General features: G+C 40.1%; 1 protein-coding gene across 1 annotated transcript; it reads right to left on the bottom strand.

The window, feature by feature from the left end:
- Positions 1 to 1,966: 1,966 nt before the first annotated feature.
- On the bottom strand, positions 1,967 to 16,697 carry LOC109461840 (ubiquitin carboxyl-terminal hydrolase 37-like). Its single transcript, XM_019758309.1, has 24 exons — positions 16,561 to 16,697; positions 15,645 to 15,840; positions 14,747 to 14,918; positions 14,278 to 14,393; positions 13,857 to 13,934; positions 13,247 to 13,422; positions 12,919 to 13,001; positions 12,740 to 12,803; positions 12,124 to 12,240; positions 11,562 to 11,690; positions 10,799 to 10,934; positions 10,182 to 10,280; positions 9,599 to 9,756; positions 9,065 to 9,116; positions 8,786 to 8,865; positions 8,200 to 8,403; positions 7,177 to 7,378; positions 6,672 to 6,761; positions 4,921 to 6,355; positions 4,321 to 4,452; positions 3,834 to 3,949; positions 3,570 to 3,639; positions 2,862 to 3,000; positions 1,967 to 2,428 (listed from the first exon to the last, which is right to left on the bottom strand). The coding sequence occupies exons 2-24, from the start codon at positions 15,816 to 15,818 to the stop codon at positions 2,389 to 2,391; spliced, it is 4,062 nt and encodes a 1,353-aa protein (XP_019613868.1). The 5' UTR covers positions 15,819 to 15,840; positions 16,561 to 16,697; the 3' UTR covers positions 1,967 to 2,388.
- Positions 16,698 to 16,885: the final 188 nt, after the last annotated feature.

Raw genomic sequence — 16,885 nt, 5'->3', positions numbered from 1 at the left:
TCCCTAAACTAGTGCGCGCGGGCGAATAAAAAAAAAATACGGCCAAAAATGAAAATGCTACTAAACCACAGAAATAAAAAGCTGGTATTGTGAATATGCGGTAGTACGTATACCACAAGCCTGTACATGATGGCTTTTTGCAGAATTTATGAATCGGCACTGTACGTATGTACTAAGTTCTTGAGTCGTGAAGCTTCGATAGCCTGGGTGCCCGGCTCCGTATTGTCGCTTACATCCATGGACTACCCAGGCCTAGAGCCAGGCCAGAGCCTTGGTGGACGTGATCTTTTTTTTTTTTTTTTGAGAACAGGCGAAAATCAATGTGCGCGCGGATTTCGTCCATAAAATTAAGGTGGTGTGGCCTTAGACTACAACGCGGATTCAAAAACAGTTGTTAGGAAAGCGAGTGTGGGAGCCCTGGCATACAAATAGGATGGTACCCAGGCTATAGTGGAGGCTATCTTACCATGATAATTTAAAAGTCTAGCAAATAAAGCAAAGAAAAGGCGTAACTCAACAGCATTTCACTGAACATGTTTTCATTTATTTCTTCTGTCAGCAGAATTCTAGACAATCTAACGTTAGTTTCGGACAGTTCTTTAGTGTAATTACAAGAAGTACATGTTCATGTATACTCTTTTCAAGTTAAGATAAACAAAAGACGATTTGCTGTTTGATGTTTTCACCAAAAGACGATTTGATCTTTTCAACAGTATGAAAGACAGGAGAGAGGTACATGTAACTTGTGATCTGCTAGTAATCTGACATCATAGGCTTATGTACAGTTCTGCAAACTTTTCAAAGTGTATAGAAATCTCAATATATCACCTCTGTATCACAATACAAAGATTCAAGTACACAAGTCTTGCAAAGAGACTACATGCAAGCTTCAAGTATATGTAGCTAAGCCGGCTAAGCATATACAAGCGAACATAACTTCTTCTAAGTGAAATCTGTACATTGTACTTTTGCAGGAAAGCGAACCAACAAAGTTTTATAACTTATCCGTAACATGTTCAATGCAGTGTTGCTAACATATGTATTACATGCTCCATACGCAACTTATAATGCAATTATTCTTTTCTCATTGCACAAAACCATGTGGGACATTGCAGCAGAAACTGGCAGGATAAAGTCTTGTGACAGCTATATCATATTTATCTGCTACCAAGAGAAGTTGATGCAAAGAAGACAACTACTAGTATATGATGAACACAAAAAGTATTTCCTTAATACTCTAGACTTAATATATAGAATGTCTTTTTTTAATGTTATGGCATACTTCTAATTCACAAAAGGTGCAACATGCCTTGTAGCATTCTCAAATTGCAGACATGTTAGAGTTTGCATATTTGTATTCAACAAGATACAACGTATTTAATAAATGCTTTCGAAGTACACTATTTTCTCTTAACAAAGGACATTTATATAATCAGAGATTCTAATTAAGTACTATGACATACATTTTGTTTATAATCTTTGAAATGCAGGAAACCTAGTTCTGTTTGCTACAGTCTTGGCAAAAAATCTTATTGCGACTTACTGATCATCAAAGTCAACTTGCAACCCAGATATGTGACAACTCAATACAGTCTCCCTGTTAACCAATGTTCATCATGCAACAGCACATAGAACTTCTAACAATAGACATAGAATGGTCATTGAGTCATGTTAAATGCAAAACATTCCAGTAAGATCTTATGAAGGATTATCAAATGTTGCAAAAGACTTTGGAGACAAAATAAAGAATACGCAAGTATTGAAAGTAGACAACCATAGATCTGATGTTCACAGTCATGCTTGTCTTGGAATCTCTTGCTATGGGGATAGAATTCCACATCTTACAACATGTACCACATGCATACAGTATCTTTGGCTGACTGATCCACCATTGCTCCACTGTTTGTTACATGTAAGTTGCAAAAGAAAACAGTCAGTGCTATAGGCTGGACCATGAAATACAGTTAGGAAACTATTCTGATGTAACCAAGTAGGTATACAAATAGAAAAAGGTCATCACTATCATTTAAATAGAACCTCTTTGCTCTAACAATCACAATTTAACAAGTGAGCTGAAAGCTAGATGTACATCTGTAGCCTATACAATGTAAGTTTAACAGTGTTTGCAGGAACCTACAGAACTCAGTGCTAAAGGGTGGACCATGACTATACAGGGCCCCTGCTACACAGTTTAGAACAGTCTGTCCTATCAAATAATTTGACTGGACATAGTACATATAAAGAGGACAGTATGTATGTATCAAAGACTGTATGTATCAAATAATTGGCAATAGTACAATGTACATATGTCTAACTCTAAGACTGTATGTCTGTCTCTGGCTGATGTTTTCATCACTGCTCCAGTGTTTGTAGTGTGCTCGAGGACAGTCAGTGCTGAGTTTGTGCCATCACATCATCAAAACAGTCCCTACAAGAAGGCAGAAAAACAAGATACAATGTGGTTACAACAGTACTCATACATTGCAAAACATTTATCAGAGAGCTAGTATAAAAACACTCAAAAAATGTCTTATGAATAAACAGAGTAATTTGTGAATAAACAGAGAAACTGTAAAAATCTTCTCTACAATCAAGTTACTAGTAAGTACAAAATGTTTTGGCAATTCAAAACTCCACAATGACCTACATATTGAGCAAAGGAAATTATTCAACTAATAGTGCTTCAAACTACTAGAGTTCTACAAAATCAGGTGTGCAAAGGGATAGCAAGACCTCTCTGTACACCTTAATGATCTTGCTACAGAGATAGCAAGAGAAACAACATAGGCAAAAAAAAAAAGGCGAAAAACAGAAGATTCTTGTTCGTTCTTGTTTATTTCTTATATCAAAGAAATCCTTACTTGTTCATATAGAAGAAGATGTATCCAGAAGTCTGGCGGTTTTCCCTGACAAACTTCTCGGTGGTTTTGTCCACCTGTGCATCGTCCCACTTCAGCCATGTTTGCTTCTGCATGTCATAAACATCACTGATGTAGTGGCCTGGGGAAAAATATGTAAAAATGTTACCGGTAGTGAAACAAAATAAAAACTAAGAAAATATTGGCAGACCAAAAAACAGTTACTCATTAGCAACTGGATATGATTTTGGAAACGGTCAAGACATTTCAGGTAGTGTCCACTACCTTTCTTCACATGCTCTTTATCAGTGACACTAGGAGTGACACTAGTGTGACTGATGAAAGGTAGTGGATGCTACCTGAAATGCCTGACCATTCTTAAAATCATATCCAGTTGCTTGAGTAAATGTTTTTTGGCATATCTTATTACCTGGATGTCAAACCTTCACTGACAAAAACATTGTCACACAATGTCAGGTTATGTCGATGAAGGTTAGACATCCAGGTAATGAGATACACAAGAAATTGTTACTCAAGCAACATTTCGAAAATTGTCAGACATTTCATGTACCATCCACTACTTTTTCGTCAGTCACTTATTGTCAGCCAGGTTGGCAGCTGCCCAGCTATAAACCATGCCCTGATATAAAACATTTAGAGGTTGTTGGAGGATACTCGAGAAGATGAAGAAGACAAAGAAGTTGAACTGACCTGAGGATGATTTCTTGCCGATGTGATTCACCACGCTGACCAGACGGAAGGAGTAGGGCAGGTCCCCAGTCTGGAAAAGCAAAAAAAAATCACTGTTAGAAACCTGCAAACATCATAATACAACTAAAATGTACAGAGGTCTTACACTACATGTATCATGTATACAGGCACAAACAGGCCTTTTCTGATGAATAGAATCAAGAGGATCACTGATCTATTGAACAAAAACAATCTAAAAATGAAATACTCCAGCTCCAAACTAACCTCAGCGTTTTTCTTCATGGCCTCGGCTTCCTCCACAGACCTGGTGATCTCTACCAGGGCTTCTTCATCTTCCATATCTTCATACAGACTCATGTCAAACTGGTCATTCTCAAATTCTGAAATAAGAAATACATAAACAAGATCTTTAGCATACTGTAAATGGTAAATATTTGCAGTTATCTCTCACCATATCACAAGCAAGTATATGTCTTAGTCAAAGCTAGGTAGTCATTTTTACCTGAGTCGAGTGAGGAAATGGGTGGAAAGTGCCTTTCCCAAGGGAAGTGATTCAATCCCAGCACCTTTCGATTCAACAACTCTGCTAAGGATTTGAACCCAAAACCTTTAGAAGCTATGCCCTTTAGAACAACCAGGAGATCACCTTGCCATCTTTACATATTGTTAAGCTATGTTGGTGAAAGAGAAGTCAAAAACCCTAAGTAACCACCTCGCCACCCTTAAGACATGTCTGAGAAGATGTCTTCACCTTGCAGACTGAGCTCCTTGGCTTTCCTTAGCTCCTCCTCCTCCTTCTCCTCCTGCTGTCTCTGCATGGCCAGACTTTCCTCCATCGCCCTCCTGAAGTCCTCATCCTCCTTCTGTCGGTAACTCTGATCTCCTGGAATGAATGAATGAATCAATGGTTACTAGTAATTGACAACAAGTGATACAAGGCAGCTAAAAATATGGTCATCTACATTCAGGGCTCGAAATTCGTTTTTGGGAATAGTTGCACTAGTGCACCCAACCTACAAAATGGGGTGCACAAAAAATTTTAGGGTGCATCATGTAAGATAAAATAAAATACTAGTATAATGCCAGCAAAAACTAATTATGTTTCATTTCTAAAGAAAAATGATTCTACTATTTTTCTTGCCCTTAGATGTTAAGAATCTGCTGTATACCACAGTACATTTAACATCTTAACATACGTAAATCTATAAAAATATATAAGTAATGTCTTGGACATACATTGTAAAAACAAATACAAATGTACCATTTAAAATTTTTGTGTACTACAAAGTTACAGTCAAAGCTAGCTTTGACTTGAATTAACTTGAAGGACCATAAAGTTGACTTAAATTACCTTGCTGAGCATGCTCAGTCACCCAGTCAGGCAGGGTCACGGCAGGGACCGACCCTTGACCTACGACCTCCTCCTCTGGCTGCTGGTTTTCCTTGTCGCTTTCGCTTTCCACATCAGCCTCAGAGTTGTTGTTTAAGTCCTGGTTGTTGTTGGGGTCGGCAGCGTTGTCGCCGCTGCTGCTTGCTTGACGTTGCAACGAGACAGCCTCCGCGTTCGTAGCCTCAGATTCGGGTTTCTCTTCTGACGAATCTTCTGCTAGGTCTCTGTGAAATTCGGCGACAACCTCATCTGCAGACACTATATCAGTAGCATGGCCATTTCTGACTGTTACAGTGCATGATTTTTTAGGATCCTTCTTCTGAGTTGCAACTTCTTGGCAATCGTCTTGCTCACTCTCACTTTCGTCTTCCGAACTCTTCACAGGTTCCTTGACAGTCTTCTGTGGGAATGCATCACTTTCGCTTGTTGTCTCTAGCTCACTGGAGATGGCTATGTCTTCCAAGTCGGTTGATGACTGTGGTTCTTCAGAACTGTCTTCTACAGGTATACTCTTTTCTTCCTTCGTTCTTTGGATCTTCTCAAGTTGTGTTGAAGAATTCGCCTCATCATCTTGAGAACTGATGGTAATTTCCTCCTCTGACATGATCTTCTCTTCCTTCCTTCTTTTGACTTCTTTCAGTTGTGTAGAAGAATCCGTCTCATCATCTTGAGAGCTGACAGCAATTTCTTCCTCTTCCTTCCTTCTTCTAACTTCTGTCAGCTGTGTTGAAGAATGCATCTCATCGTCTTGCGAGCTGTCTGTGATTTCTTCTTCCGGCATGTTCTTCTCTTCCTTCCTTCTTTTGCCACCACTACCACCACTGTTAGACTGGTCTTTGAGAATTTCTTTGCAGCTTTCCTTTGCTCCGCTGCCTACTGTGAAGCAGTTACGTTTTAACCATTTCCCTAGAGTCCTTTGCCCCTTGCTTCTTGCCAGCGGAGCCCTAACACTACCAGGAGAGCTGAGCCGTTTCTTCTTGCTGCTGTTGGACAGGCCCAGTTTTGTTGTGCCACCTTCTGAGTGGTGTCTTCGCTTTACCTGCTCCGGAGAGGCGTATCTGGGATTGTCATTTCCCCCACACAGACCCACGGTTTGCGGCTCCTCCATGTACTGAATCTCGAAGGTTTCTGACTCATTTCCCTCGATAAAGTCCAGCATGTCTGACGCATTCTCTCCGCTTGTTCCGTTCACGTTTTTCTCGCCAACGATGGAGAAGAGTTTGGCTTCCGGAGGCGGTTTTAGGGAGGAGGGCTTGCTTTTGTCCAAGTCTGGCTTTTGGTTGTTTGTCTTGTTCAATGGTGTCAGCACACAGGGAGACATGATGGTCAAATCCTGCGGTTTGGGAGCTTCCTCTGAAGCGACGTCCACCATGCTATTCTCCAGTGCCCTCCGCATCTGTAAAGAAGTCATCAAGGAGGATTATCTTTATGTTTCACAAAATCCTTTTTATGTGTGTTTAATTATGTGTCTTATGCAGAGGTGCTTAGCTATGCCCATAGAAGGGGTGAGAATGAGTAAGAGTGAATGAGAGTTATTGAGTGTGAGTGAGTGAGTGAGTGTTTAATCACAAAACTTGCCCTACGAAACATAGGAAATAGCGTCTGTAAGAGGGTTCTAGATTTCAAACTTTTTCAAGGGAAGAGAATGCCCACAAACCCTCTACTTATGAAAAAGGAGTGGACTGAATGAGACATTTTGAGGCTGTTCTAACCTGTTCCTCTTCACTGACATTATCCAGACTGAAGCTGCTGTTGTGCCTGTGTCTCTCAGCTGCAGCCAGCTCTCTACTCAACAGCAGTGCCTGCAAAATCAACAACATAAAAAAAATTTGGTTCAGTGGAGTAAATTTTATTTCATTCTATTTGGATAGGTGTTGTTTTGGTAATTTTAGATCTGCTTCTGAAGTATCTGATTGACAATGTATATTGTGGCCTACACAGCTCACTTCTAACTTCCAATGTCTTTATCATTGAGGAATATGTCTTTAATATATTCCAAATTCTACTGACTATAAGCCTATGAAAAACAAATACTTCACGCAACTGAACATGCAATCCTGACCATGACTACTTGTTCGTGAAGCCAAAAACAATATAATATAAAAGCTCTTTGCTTGATCCTGAAACAGAACTATTTTGGAATGCAGGTACAGATATCCCTTCACACACTTGTCTATTACAAATTCTACTGACTACAAAAGTACCGAAAACAAATACCCTCTGCATTTCTATTTCTTCTGGATCCTCTGGAACTAGGTGAGATTCCGACTTGCTGTTGCTGTTTCCTTGGCTCCTGTCTTCAGATTCTGTCTTGATGTTTCTGTTTCCTTGGTTCCTATCTGCAGAAGATTCCATCCCCCTCTCTTGCTTACTGGCAGGCTTGAAGCTGTACGGCCTGTTGGCTGATGTTCCACCATTTCTGTTGTCAAGGGCAACATAGAAAATGTCACACTACAAATGTTTAAGTTTGTACCGTTAGTGCCTTGGAAATGCTACAGTGTCTTCCAAATGTTACACTCTCTTACAAATGTTACAGTGTCTTCAGTACATTAGTGTCTTACAAATGTTACAGTATCTTGCAAATGTTACACTCTCTTACAAATGTTACAGTGTCTTTCAAATGTTACAGTGTCTTCAATACATTAGTGTCTTACAAATGTTACAGTACCTTGCAAATGATACACTCTCTTACAAATGTTACAGTGTTTTTCCAATGTCACAGTGTCTTCAATACATTAGTGTCTTACAAATGTTACAATATCTTGCAAATGATACACTCTCTTACAAATGTTAGTGTTTTTCAGATGTTACAGTGTCTTCAATACATTAGTGTCTTACAAATGTTACAGTATCTTGCAAATGATAGACTCTCTAAGAAATGTTACAGTGTTTTTCGAATGTATCAGTGTCTTCAGTACATTACACTGTCTTCCAAATGTTACAATGTCTAATGTTAGTGCCCTGCAAATGTCACCGAGTATCCCAATTGCTACATTTGTCTTTCAATGATACACTCTTTAATAAATGTGTCTTCCAATTGCTACACTGTTTGTTGAAATGATACAGTGTCTTGCAAAATTCAGTATCAAAGGTTTGTGTTTTCCAAATGGTAGCACCTGTGAGCAATGCTTTCACAGACTCAAGGGCAAAAGAGGAAACTCTGTGATCATACTTTAGCAGAAACATAGGCTGAATCACACAGAACAACACATAACTGAGAAACCAGACATGTCTGCTAACCTGTGGTCTCCAGCAGTGTCTGTTCTCCTCTCTGTCTGTAGATGGACAGACCGATGGATGGTTGGAGGGAGACAGGGGCTGGTCTCCTCGGTACAGTGGCTCTGCAGGGTGAGGTACAGGGGCAGGAACACCGGCTGTTCCATCTTCATGTTCTCAGACATGGCGTGGTTGTAGTTGTACCTCTTCAGGTGAAGAATCAGCACCCTGAAGGGGGAGGGGGGCAGGGGAAGGGCATGAGATCTTAAGTTGCAAATGAATACAGAAAACTAAAAAGGTAACATTTTCAAAGCAATTGCATTATGTTTACCTTCACACAGTCTAGCCTAACAAACTACAGTGCTCTGTTTATTCTTACTCATATACTAGTATATGTTAACCAGCCTCTCCAACTGTGTCCTGCTACTTGCTACATAATGTAACCCAACACCACAGGGTCTGCTACAGCATCAGTTACCATGGTGACAGAAGACTGGTCCAGGTCAATGACCTTATGTGACTTAGAAGAATAAACAGAGGAAAAACAATATGTTTCCTTCTGCAGGGGAATCATAAATAAGAAGAGTGTTGTCCTGTATAGAGAGCTTACCTGGGCAGTTTGGTGAACTGGTGAGATACCGTGCTCTCCTGGCTGCCACACTGTCCACACTTGTACTCAATGTCTTCAGCCTGTGAAACAACAAACTGTGTTAGTGCTTTTCACTCCCTTGTAGTACCATCCGTCACACATCATGCTTACACTACCGAGAAGTTACAATTCACAAGAGTCTCCTCTACCTTGTACTGCCATGCTCCATGTAGGGTAAATTACTTGGAACAGTCAAATATTTTCATGATCATTAGCATTTTGACCAAGAAAGCTTCTCACCAAGAAGAACTGGTCCAGTAGATCCTGTAGTGATCTGGGACTTGTGTCTTTCCTGGGGTGAGAAGGAAAGACAACAATTACAAAGCATAGCAGGCTCCCAAACTTCATGAGATGATGAAACCACTAGCTGGGCTGTGAGTTAGTGTGTGCACTTGTATCTCGATTTATACTCCATGTACATAGTATTGACTCACTCACATTGTCACAATCCAGTTAAACTTTAGTTTATTCCCTGTCTCCTAGGGTTAGATGTGCTTGATGGCAGCCAGTTTGGTGAGGCTTGATGGAAGCCTGCCATTTGCCTCTATTCTATGGACTCATGCCATACCTGTATCTGTGTCTTTATAGCCGGTATAACTGCCCTTCAGTGTAACACACCAGCTTTGCAGGCACGCCCAACCTTTACACATCTAACTGCAGGAGTTGCTTAAAACTATCTAGCGATGATGCTTGGTGGCAGCGAGTTTCAATCTCCGAAAGTTTTAGGAAAAAACAATTTTCAACTAATGTACAAAGATGAGACAAGAACTGTACCTTTTCCTGGGCAGGGTGAGGGACAAGTCGTGGAACTTCTCCTGTTTAGTGACAACATCGTTACAGTTCTTACAGCGGATGGTGTGGATCACTTCAAACTGGAAGTTCTGACTGACAGGACACGGCAGGCCCTGGTCATCTGAACTGTCAGACAGGCTCTGGAGCAAAAAAAAGGAAAATATTGAACATCAAACAGCAGCAAAAATTAGGCAATTTATCCATTTTAAACATAAAACATGCATGTGGGAATTCAAGCATTATAGAAATAGCAACCTGCAAACTGACACTTTCATAAAAAAACATTAAGGCTTGTAGTGGACACAAAAGCACAAACTTTGCAAGGTAAAAAATATATATCAGACCCTGTGTCATAATCACATATTGCTAGTACAAGCCTAGGGCTCATAATAGTTTTGGTACAGGTAGACATCAGACATACCTTCATAACTCCAATTCTAACTGCATTAACCTGTATATATTGGTGGTATTTTAAGCTCTAAGGAAACACAGACCAAGGAATTTGAGTTCTGCTATACAAGAATTGGTTAAACATGATCCAATTGTCTCTTCACCATGTCCATACCTCCTTGTCATCCTGGCTGTCCTTGGCCCTGGCTGTTCGTACCTTCTTGATGTCCTCCCTGAGCTGGTCAAGACACTGGCTCAGGAACTCATGGGCATCCTGCAGGAGAAAAGATTGTTTGTTACTGCACACCTATTAACTAACTGTGCTATCTTTCACAACACAAACAGTATAACACTTTCTTGAAGTACTTTTTCAATTGATAGCTACACACTCCGTATAGTCATGACATTCATTGCATCAAAATGCTAGCATATTACATCTTACATAAGAATAATATCCAGTTTTACAGTATTTACAGTACGAGTTGAAAACATTATTTTGTTCTGAGAAGTAAGATATAGATGATAAGCCACACTAGATGATGTCCATGGCCACAGCACCAAATCTACAGTGCTACCATCATCTCTCCATGTACAGGCTAAAACTTTGTCCAATACAAAGAATTAGCAAATAGAATTTTTGACTATCCTGCTGTAGTCTTCCTCAGAATTCCAGTGACACAACAACACTGGATTACATAACATTTAGCACACTGAAGTACCAGTTTGGCTATACCAATGAACTGTTGGTTAAGAGGTTAGTCAGTACAAAAGAAGTTAATTCAGTACACGTACATGCTGCAGGTAGCCAGAGAACCTGTGAGCAGATGACGACACGGCTGTCTTCACATTCTTCAGATATTCCTGCTTCCTTCCTGCTTCCTGCTTCTCTGTGGGTTTGTTACAGTACTGGAACAACACCGCGATGTTCCTAGAAAAGAAATGGCAGACTTCACCCCTTTGTTCTTTGTTACACCGTTGTTTGTTCAAATCTGTATCTGTCTAGTAAGTACTGTATGACCCTTCATTGTACCACCAGCTTCTGTATCTGTATAGCCAGTATAACTGCCCTTTGGCATAACACACCAGCTTCTGTATCTGTATAGCCAGTATAACTGCTCTTTGGCATAACACACCAGCTTCATACATTTTGTAGCTTGCAATGTATGTGGTAAACAAATCATACATGATTTTGTTTGTATCTTTGCTTACAGTTAAAAGAATTTTGCAACACATCCAAAACAAGGATGGCACTCACGTAGACAATTCCCTCAATTCATACTAAGTAGTTTTCTGGAGAATACTGTAATTCCTGATTTTTTCACTGTACTGTTATGTTCACTGTTTTCACTGTCATTTCTATACTTTCACAGTTAACAAATAATTCCATGGACTTTCTCTTTCCTGCACCTCTTGCCACCGTGAATATAAAGTTCCGTGAACATGTCAATTTTTCTCAGACTGTGAACTTTTGCTACTGTGAACATAAAGTGAATTACAGTATCTTTCCCCACAGACTAGTCCAAAGAACACTCCAGGACTCCCCACACGTATGTACCTGTAGAGTGTTTTATCGTCCATTGTCCTGATGACGTCCCTGTTCCTGAGGTCTGAGCTGAAAGTCTCCATGCCACGGAGAGCCTGCAGGATGGCGTTCATGTAACACGTGTTCCCCAGGTTTGAGAACCTGTCAAGGAAAACACTGGAGTTAGGCAGGAAGAGAACTTCAATGTAGTCATTCAGTACACAAAGGTCCTTCAGGGCTCAAAATCCTTTTTTCTGCATACCTGCACTGATGCAGGTATACATTGAAAATTACCAGACAAAATGATAATTAACTAAAAACTGTACAGAAGCTATTGCCATTATTCTTTTTACACTTCATGGATGGTAACAGTCAATACAGCAAATAAAAATCCACATGCATTTACATTTATGTATAAATCCAGTACATGGAATGGTGCAGGTAAGGAGCACATAAACATCAGAAATAACCTGCACAGCCCCGATTTTACCTGCAATAAGGTGCATATGCACCCAGTATTTCGAGCCAAGTATGTACTGTGACAGACAAATTTAACATACAATCAATAGACAATATTTCCCTGTATGATACATACCCCTGTAGTGAAGGATGAGTCTGAGACTTGACCAGTCCTTTGTTCTTGTCTGACCAGCCTGAGTAGTTCTCAGCCAGGCGAGGTCTCCTGGGTACTGGAGCAGGCAGCAGACCTGGCCTGCAATACAACAGGACAAAGGTTTACTCTCAACATTTCCTTTTTATCTATTTATCACGATTTACCACATTTGTGGAAGGATTGACATAACAGGTGACTGTCACCTCTTCAAGATGTCAAACCTGAGACCAGACTGTAAGGTTTGAACCACTCACACCGGGAAGGACCCTGCTCCTTTCAATAAGTGTTAGGCTTTTTAACATGCTCGAGGTGTGACTCTCCTCAAGTGCAGGAGCTTTGGCTTCACATCACATTGAAAAGGATGTTCCTAACTGAAGCTATGTACTTATTTTCCCAAGGACACTACACTGTGGTCGCCTGCCAGGGATTCGAACCCAGAACCTTCAGATCCTGAGTCAACAACCCTAACCACAACACCCTAACCACAACACCACCATCCTGGCATGTACATGTACATGTATGAAGATCAACCAACTAATAACAGTGTAACAGTGTAGACTGTTATCATAAGCCGAATGGAAAGGACTTGAAGAAATACCTTTTAGGTATGGTGTAGTTCCTCGGAGAAGGGTTACTGTAGAAACTTGTGGACAAGGAAAATGCTGAAAAGGACAAGAAAAATGAAAGTTAGAAACCAACACTACACAAAACAACAGCTTCTGAAAGAAAAAACTTTTTAAAACTAAGAAGAGAAAAAGACACTGTTGTGTTCCTTACCTGAAGACTTTCTCTTCTCATCACCAGCCTCAAACTTCTTCTTAGCCGACTCAAGGAACTCAGAATTGCCCTTTCTCGGTGTCCTTTTTTGAGAAAAAAATAATTGAACATTTGAATCAAAGATAACACCATTCATTCATCATTCATAAGAATTGACTAACCGAAATTTTCACCCGAATGTCCTGGTGAGTCAATTCTTTTGAGTTGGAAAACAGTTTTTTTCAACAATTTCTTGTTAAACTAAGTAATTTACCAACTCAGTTGAACTTTTATGCTTATATTACATATCTTTAAGAATGTCTTTGTTGTTGAAGATTGTTCAACACACCTATCGTTCTGTTTGGTGTTGTCCCGTAGTTTTGCCTCAGTCCTTGGTGTAGCTGTGTCTTCAGACTGTCCCCCGCCGTGTTCCCTTCTGAACCTGGACAGACTGCTGTCCCGACTGGGGGTCGTGTGTTTACTGTCAGGCCGGGGGGTGGGCACTCGGATAGGGGTCTGCTCTCCCTAAAACAGGTCATAGTTGTAATATCATTCTGTATGTATAGCAGCCGGTATAACTTCACCCTAACACCTGATATGCAGTGCTACATGTACCATCAAATGACTTATTATACCAAAGCAAATAATGTAACTCTAATATACAAATAATGTAACTCTAATATACAGTAAAACGAACTAGTACACAAATCACAAATAGAGTGTGTTTGCATGCCTGATTGCAAGGGGACACAAAGCTATACTTATGCAAAAAAAGTGGAGTCTATAGCTCTATCTGATGTTTCTACATACAGTAGAATAAGAGAGTCTGAGTCTCAGTGAGAGTATATTACGCTATCAATACAATGAAATCTCAACATTTGATTTTAGAAAAAGTATAGGTCTACCATCTTTTTCAATAGTCTTGGTTCTTATGATAAGAGTACAGAGCGCAGACTTACCTTTGCAGGTGTAACTTGTCCTGGGTGTTTAACTGGAGTTCTGATGTTCCCTGCCTGTCTTAGAGACTTGTTGGGTGTCTGGACAGAAAAACATGAAGTACTTGTCAAACTTGTCACAATTTTCAATGGCATGATGCTATTGAAAGTCCTACATTTCAAATGGTTACTGGATTACTGTAAAGTTTGCAAAAAGGCATCAGAAAGAGCATATTACAGTCCTAGAATATCAGGGCTAGCCTATTGTATCTGACTTATAGAGATACGAACATATTAATATTTCAAACATTATAGAGAAGTCTGCTGTTTGTCCTCAAGTCATACGAGGAAGGATCCCTACCCTTTTTGACAAGCATGGTGGGAACTTTAACATGCTCAAGTTATGAATCTCTTCAAAATACTGTAACGAGTCCATCATTCTTACCTGGTTCTCCTGATCCCTGGGTCGCTTCTTGGAGGGTGTGACCTGGGTCTGAGCTGTGATTGGTGGACCTGCTCTCTGTGAGACGATACGGCCAGCAGGGGTCGCAACCTTTGAACCTAGAAAAGAAGGTCAAAATTACGTCAATGAAGGTTAGATGTACACAGAGGGATACAAGAAAACTATTACTCAACAAACTAGATGACTCAATGGCCTTGCAAAGTCTACCCAATTACTTGAGTTTTCATATGTACATTTAAGTTCACATTTATTTTATTTTAGTAACTGATAATCATTTCTTTCTTTCTTTATTAGTTAAGGATCTGTAATATGTGATTTATGAAGCCAAGTTTGATAGTATTCTTGAAACTTGTCAAATTGTAGGTTGTGAATATTTCTCCTACGACTTTACTCAAGGGTGAGCTTTTCAGGCACGTTTATCTTCTAAACAGACATCTACGCGTAGCCTTACCTTCCAACTTCTGGGCCTCGGCCAAGCAGTCTCGAAAGTGGTCCACTTCGCTGGGATCACCTTCTTCTAGGACAGCAGTCCTCACCTTCCTGCCTCCCTCATTGAAGTGAACGACAAGTTTTTTTCTCCCGTCTCTCCTTGGGTAGGACTTGTTCAGAGCCATTTGTTCCAACTGAAACAGCATTAAACACAACACAAAGTCTTAACATGTGAAAAAACTGCCAAATCCTAAGTGATCAGTAATGCAAGAATCTCTCCAGAGGATGAAATAACAGTGCTGCAATGGGATACTCCTAGCTCAGCATCACTGTACTCATTTCTATTTATCTTTTTTTTTTTTTTATGTAACCCCCCTTCTGCGTACCAATTTTGCAGGCATGTGGCGCAGCAGTAGCTGGTTATTAGTATATTACAATGAATAGCTTGTTGCACCTACCCTTTGCACTTCTAACTTGTTTAAAGCTATCTTCAGATACTATACTTTACTTGAAAAATTATGCATCAAGGCATGACATGTGGTAGCCAAGGTGGTAGTGGCTATGAACAGTAGCGTGCGTAGTCCAGTGGTTAGCGATCCTGCCTCTGGACTAAGAGGTTGGGAGTTCGAATCCCCGCGCTCACCCGACATGCACGCTAGGGTCGTAGTCCTTCGGACGGGACGTTAAGCCGTGGTCCACTGTTCATTGTGCTTGTCGAAAAGGGCTAGGGGAATTTCCCTGGTGCAATGAACCTGTAAATACTGTACATAGCATCTGTCTTCTCTGTCACGACCAGTGGAAGATTAGAGCTAAACTGGTTCGAGATCACTTTCACTGTGGTGATGCCCCTACTGTCCTTGGAGGCAGTGAGTTCCACTCTACGATAGGTCTAGGAGAGAAAGAAAAAGAGCTTTTCATACCTTCATTTCACCTCTGAGGCCCAGATTGGGCTGTACCACCAGGACATACTTCCCTCTACTGTTGAGTTGTAGGATCAAGCATCCCTGCTTGAATATCCCTGTCCCAAGGGCATCGGAACTATATTTGACGTTTCCATAGATCTTCAGGGGCAGGCTGGTTTCAGATAGCACCATGTTGACTGGATACCTTCAACAGCTGAAGAGGAGAGAAAGACATGATGTGTTACTTTGTCATAGAAGTTATGCATTATACTAGACTAAGTGCAATGTAGAGATATGGTGTATGGTATTTCATGGTTTGCAGAAGTTGCTGTACTTCTTGTTGAGTCAATCAACTACTCTGAAGAGGAGAGAAAGACACAGAGAAAACATAACGACTATCAACTATCAATAGTATTTTGTTTACATGTAATTCCACAAATATGTAATAAATAAGTGAAAACTAGCCAATAAATATTTGTGGCTATGAAATTAGATGATTTCAAGGTGCAGTAAAACTATTATCAGTTTTTTATTTATTTTTGGCAATAAAAAATGCATCTAAAGCAACGGTTTGGGAAATGCAGGCAACAACAAATACATAAATATGCATTATTTAAGGCATTAATTACCATGTGATTTGGATATACCGCTAGATATTTCCACTTCCTGATACATTTTCCCTATCCTACCACTCAAAGCGGCATCACATTCCATAATTAACACCTTCTACGAAGAATTATACATGTTGCGGGCATGGTTCGTGGCCTTGAGTGGTTTTATAGTGACATAAACTTGAACATAGTACACAAAAACAGACGACAGTTCGGGAAAATCTGTTGTCCTTCGCGTAGTACCCACGTCAACATCGAACCAAAAAACTTTCTCCTCAAAAACAACGTTTTAAAACAATTTATGGTGACATTTTTAGCCTTACCTGGTGCTCCGAACCGCTACGCTGCGCTCTATCGTCCAATACGACTTCTATTCAGCGGAAAAATCCCTGGAATTGAACCATTTTGAGGAAAAACGCAGCTGAAAATTTCACCAGATGGCCGCCATGATGGAACTGAAATAATGGCGGGAAAACCTTCAAGTTACGCGGAATAAACCAAATTTATAGGGGTGTTGGACAATGTAGTAACCCTTTAAAAGAGACAATTGATGTTAAACATCAATTACAGATATTTATGCTGTAATTATCTATAAATACAAATTAATTTAGTATATCAACTTTCAAGACAACAACACAAATGGTCGAT

This window comes from Branchiostoma belcheri, unplaced genomic scaffold (assembly GCF_001625305.1).
Source record: "Branchiostoma belcheri isolate BF01 breed outbred unplaced genomic scaffold, Haploidv18h27 scaffold97, whole genome shotgun sequence".
In the NCBI taxonomy this organism is placed as follows: Eukaryota; Metazoa; Chordata; class Leptocardii; order Amphioxiformes; family Branchiostomatidae; genus Branchiostoma; species Branchiostoma belcheri.
Note: the sequence above shows the minus strand (reverse complement) of the source record. Positions and strands in the feature narration are given on the sequence as shown.

What these genes read in the sequence shown, in the direction of transcription:
- LOC109461840 (XM_019758309.1), bottom strand. Translation starts at nt 15,818, where the DNA reads ATGGTGCTATCTGAAACCAGCCTGCCCCTGAAGATCTATGGAAACGTC. An exon ending in ACAGCCAGGATGACAAGGAG is followed by an intron (nt 9,757 to 10,181) that starts GTATGGACATGG and finishes TTTTTGCTCCAG; the next exon opens with AGCCTGTCTGACAGTTCAGA. An exon ending in CAGTTCACCAAACTGCCCAG is followed by an intron (nt 8,404 to 8,785) that starts GTAAGCTCTCTA and finishes CTCCCCCTTCAG; the next exon opens with GGTGCTGATTCTTCACCTGA.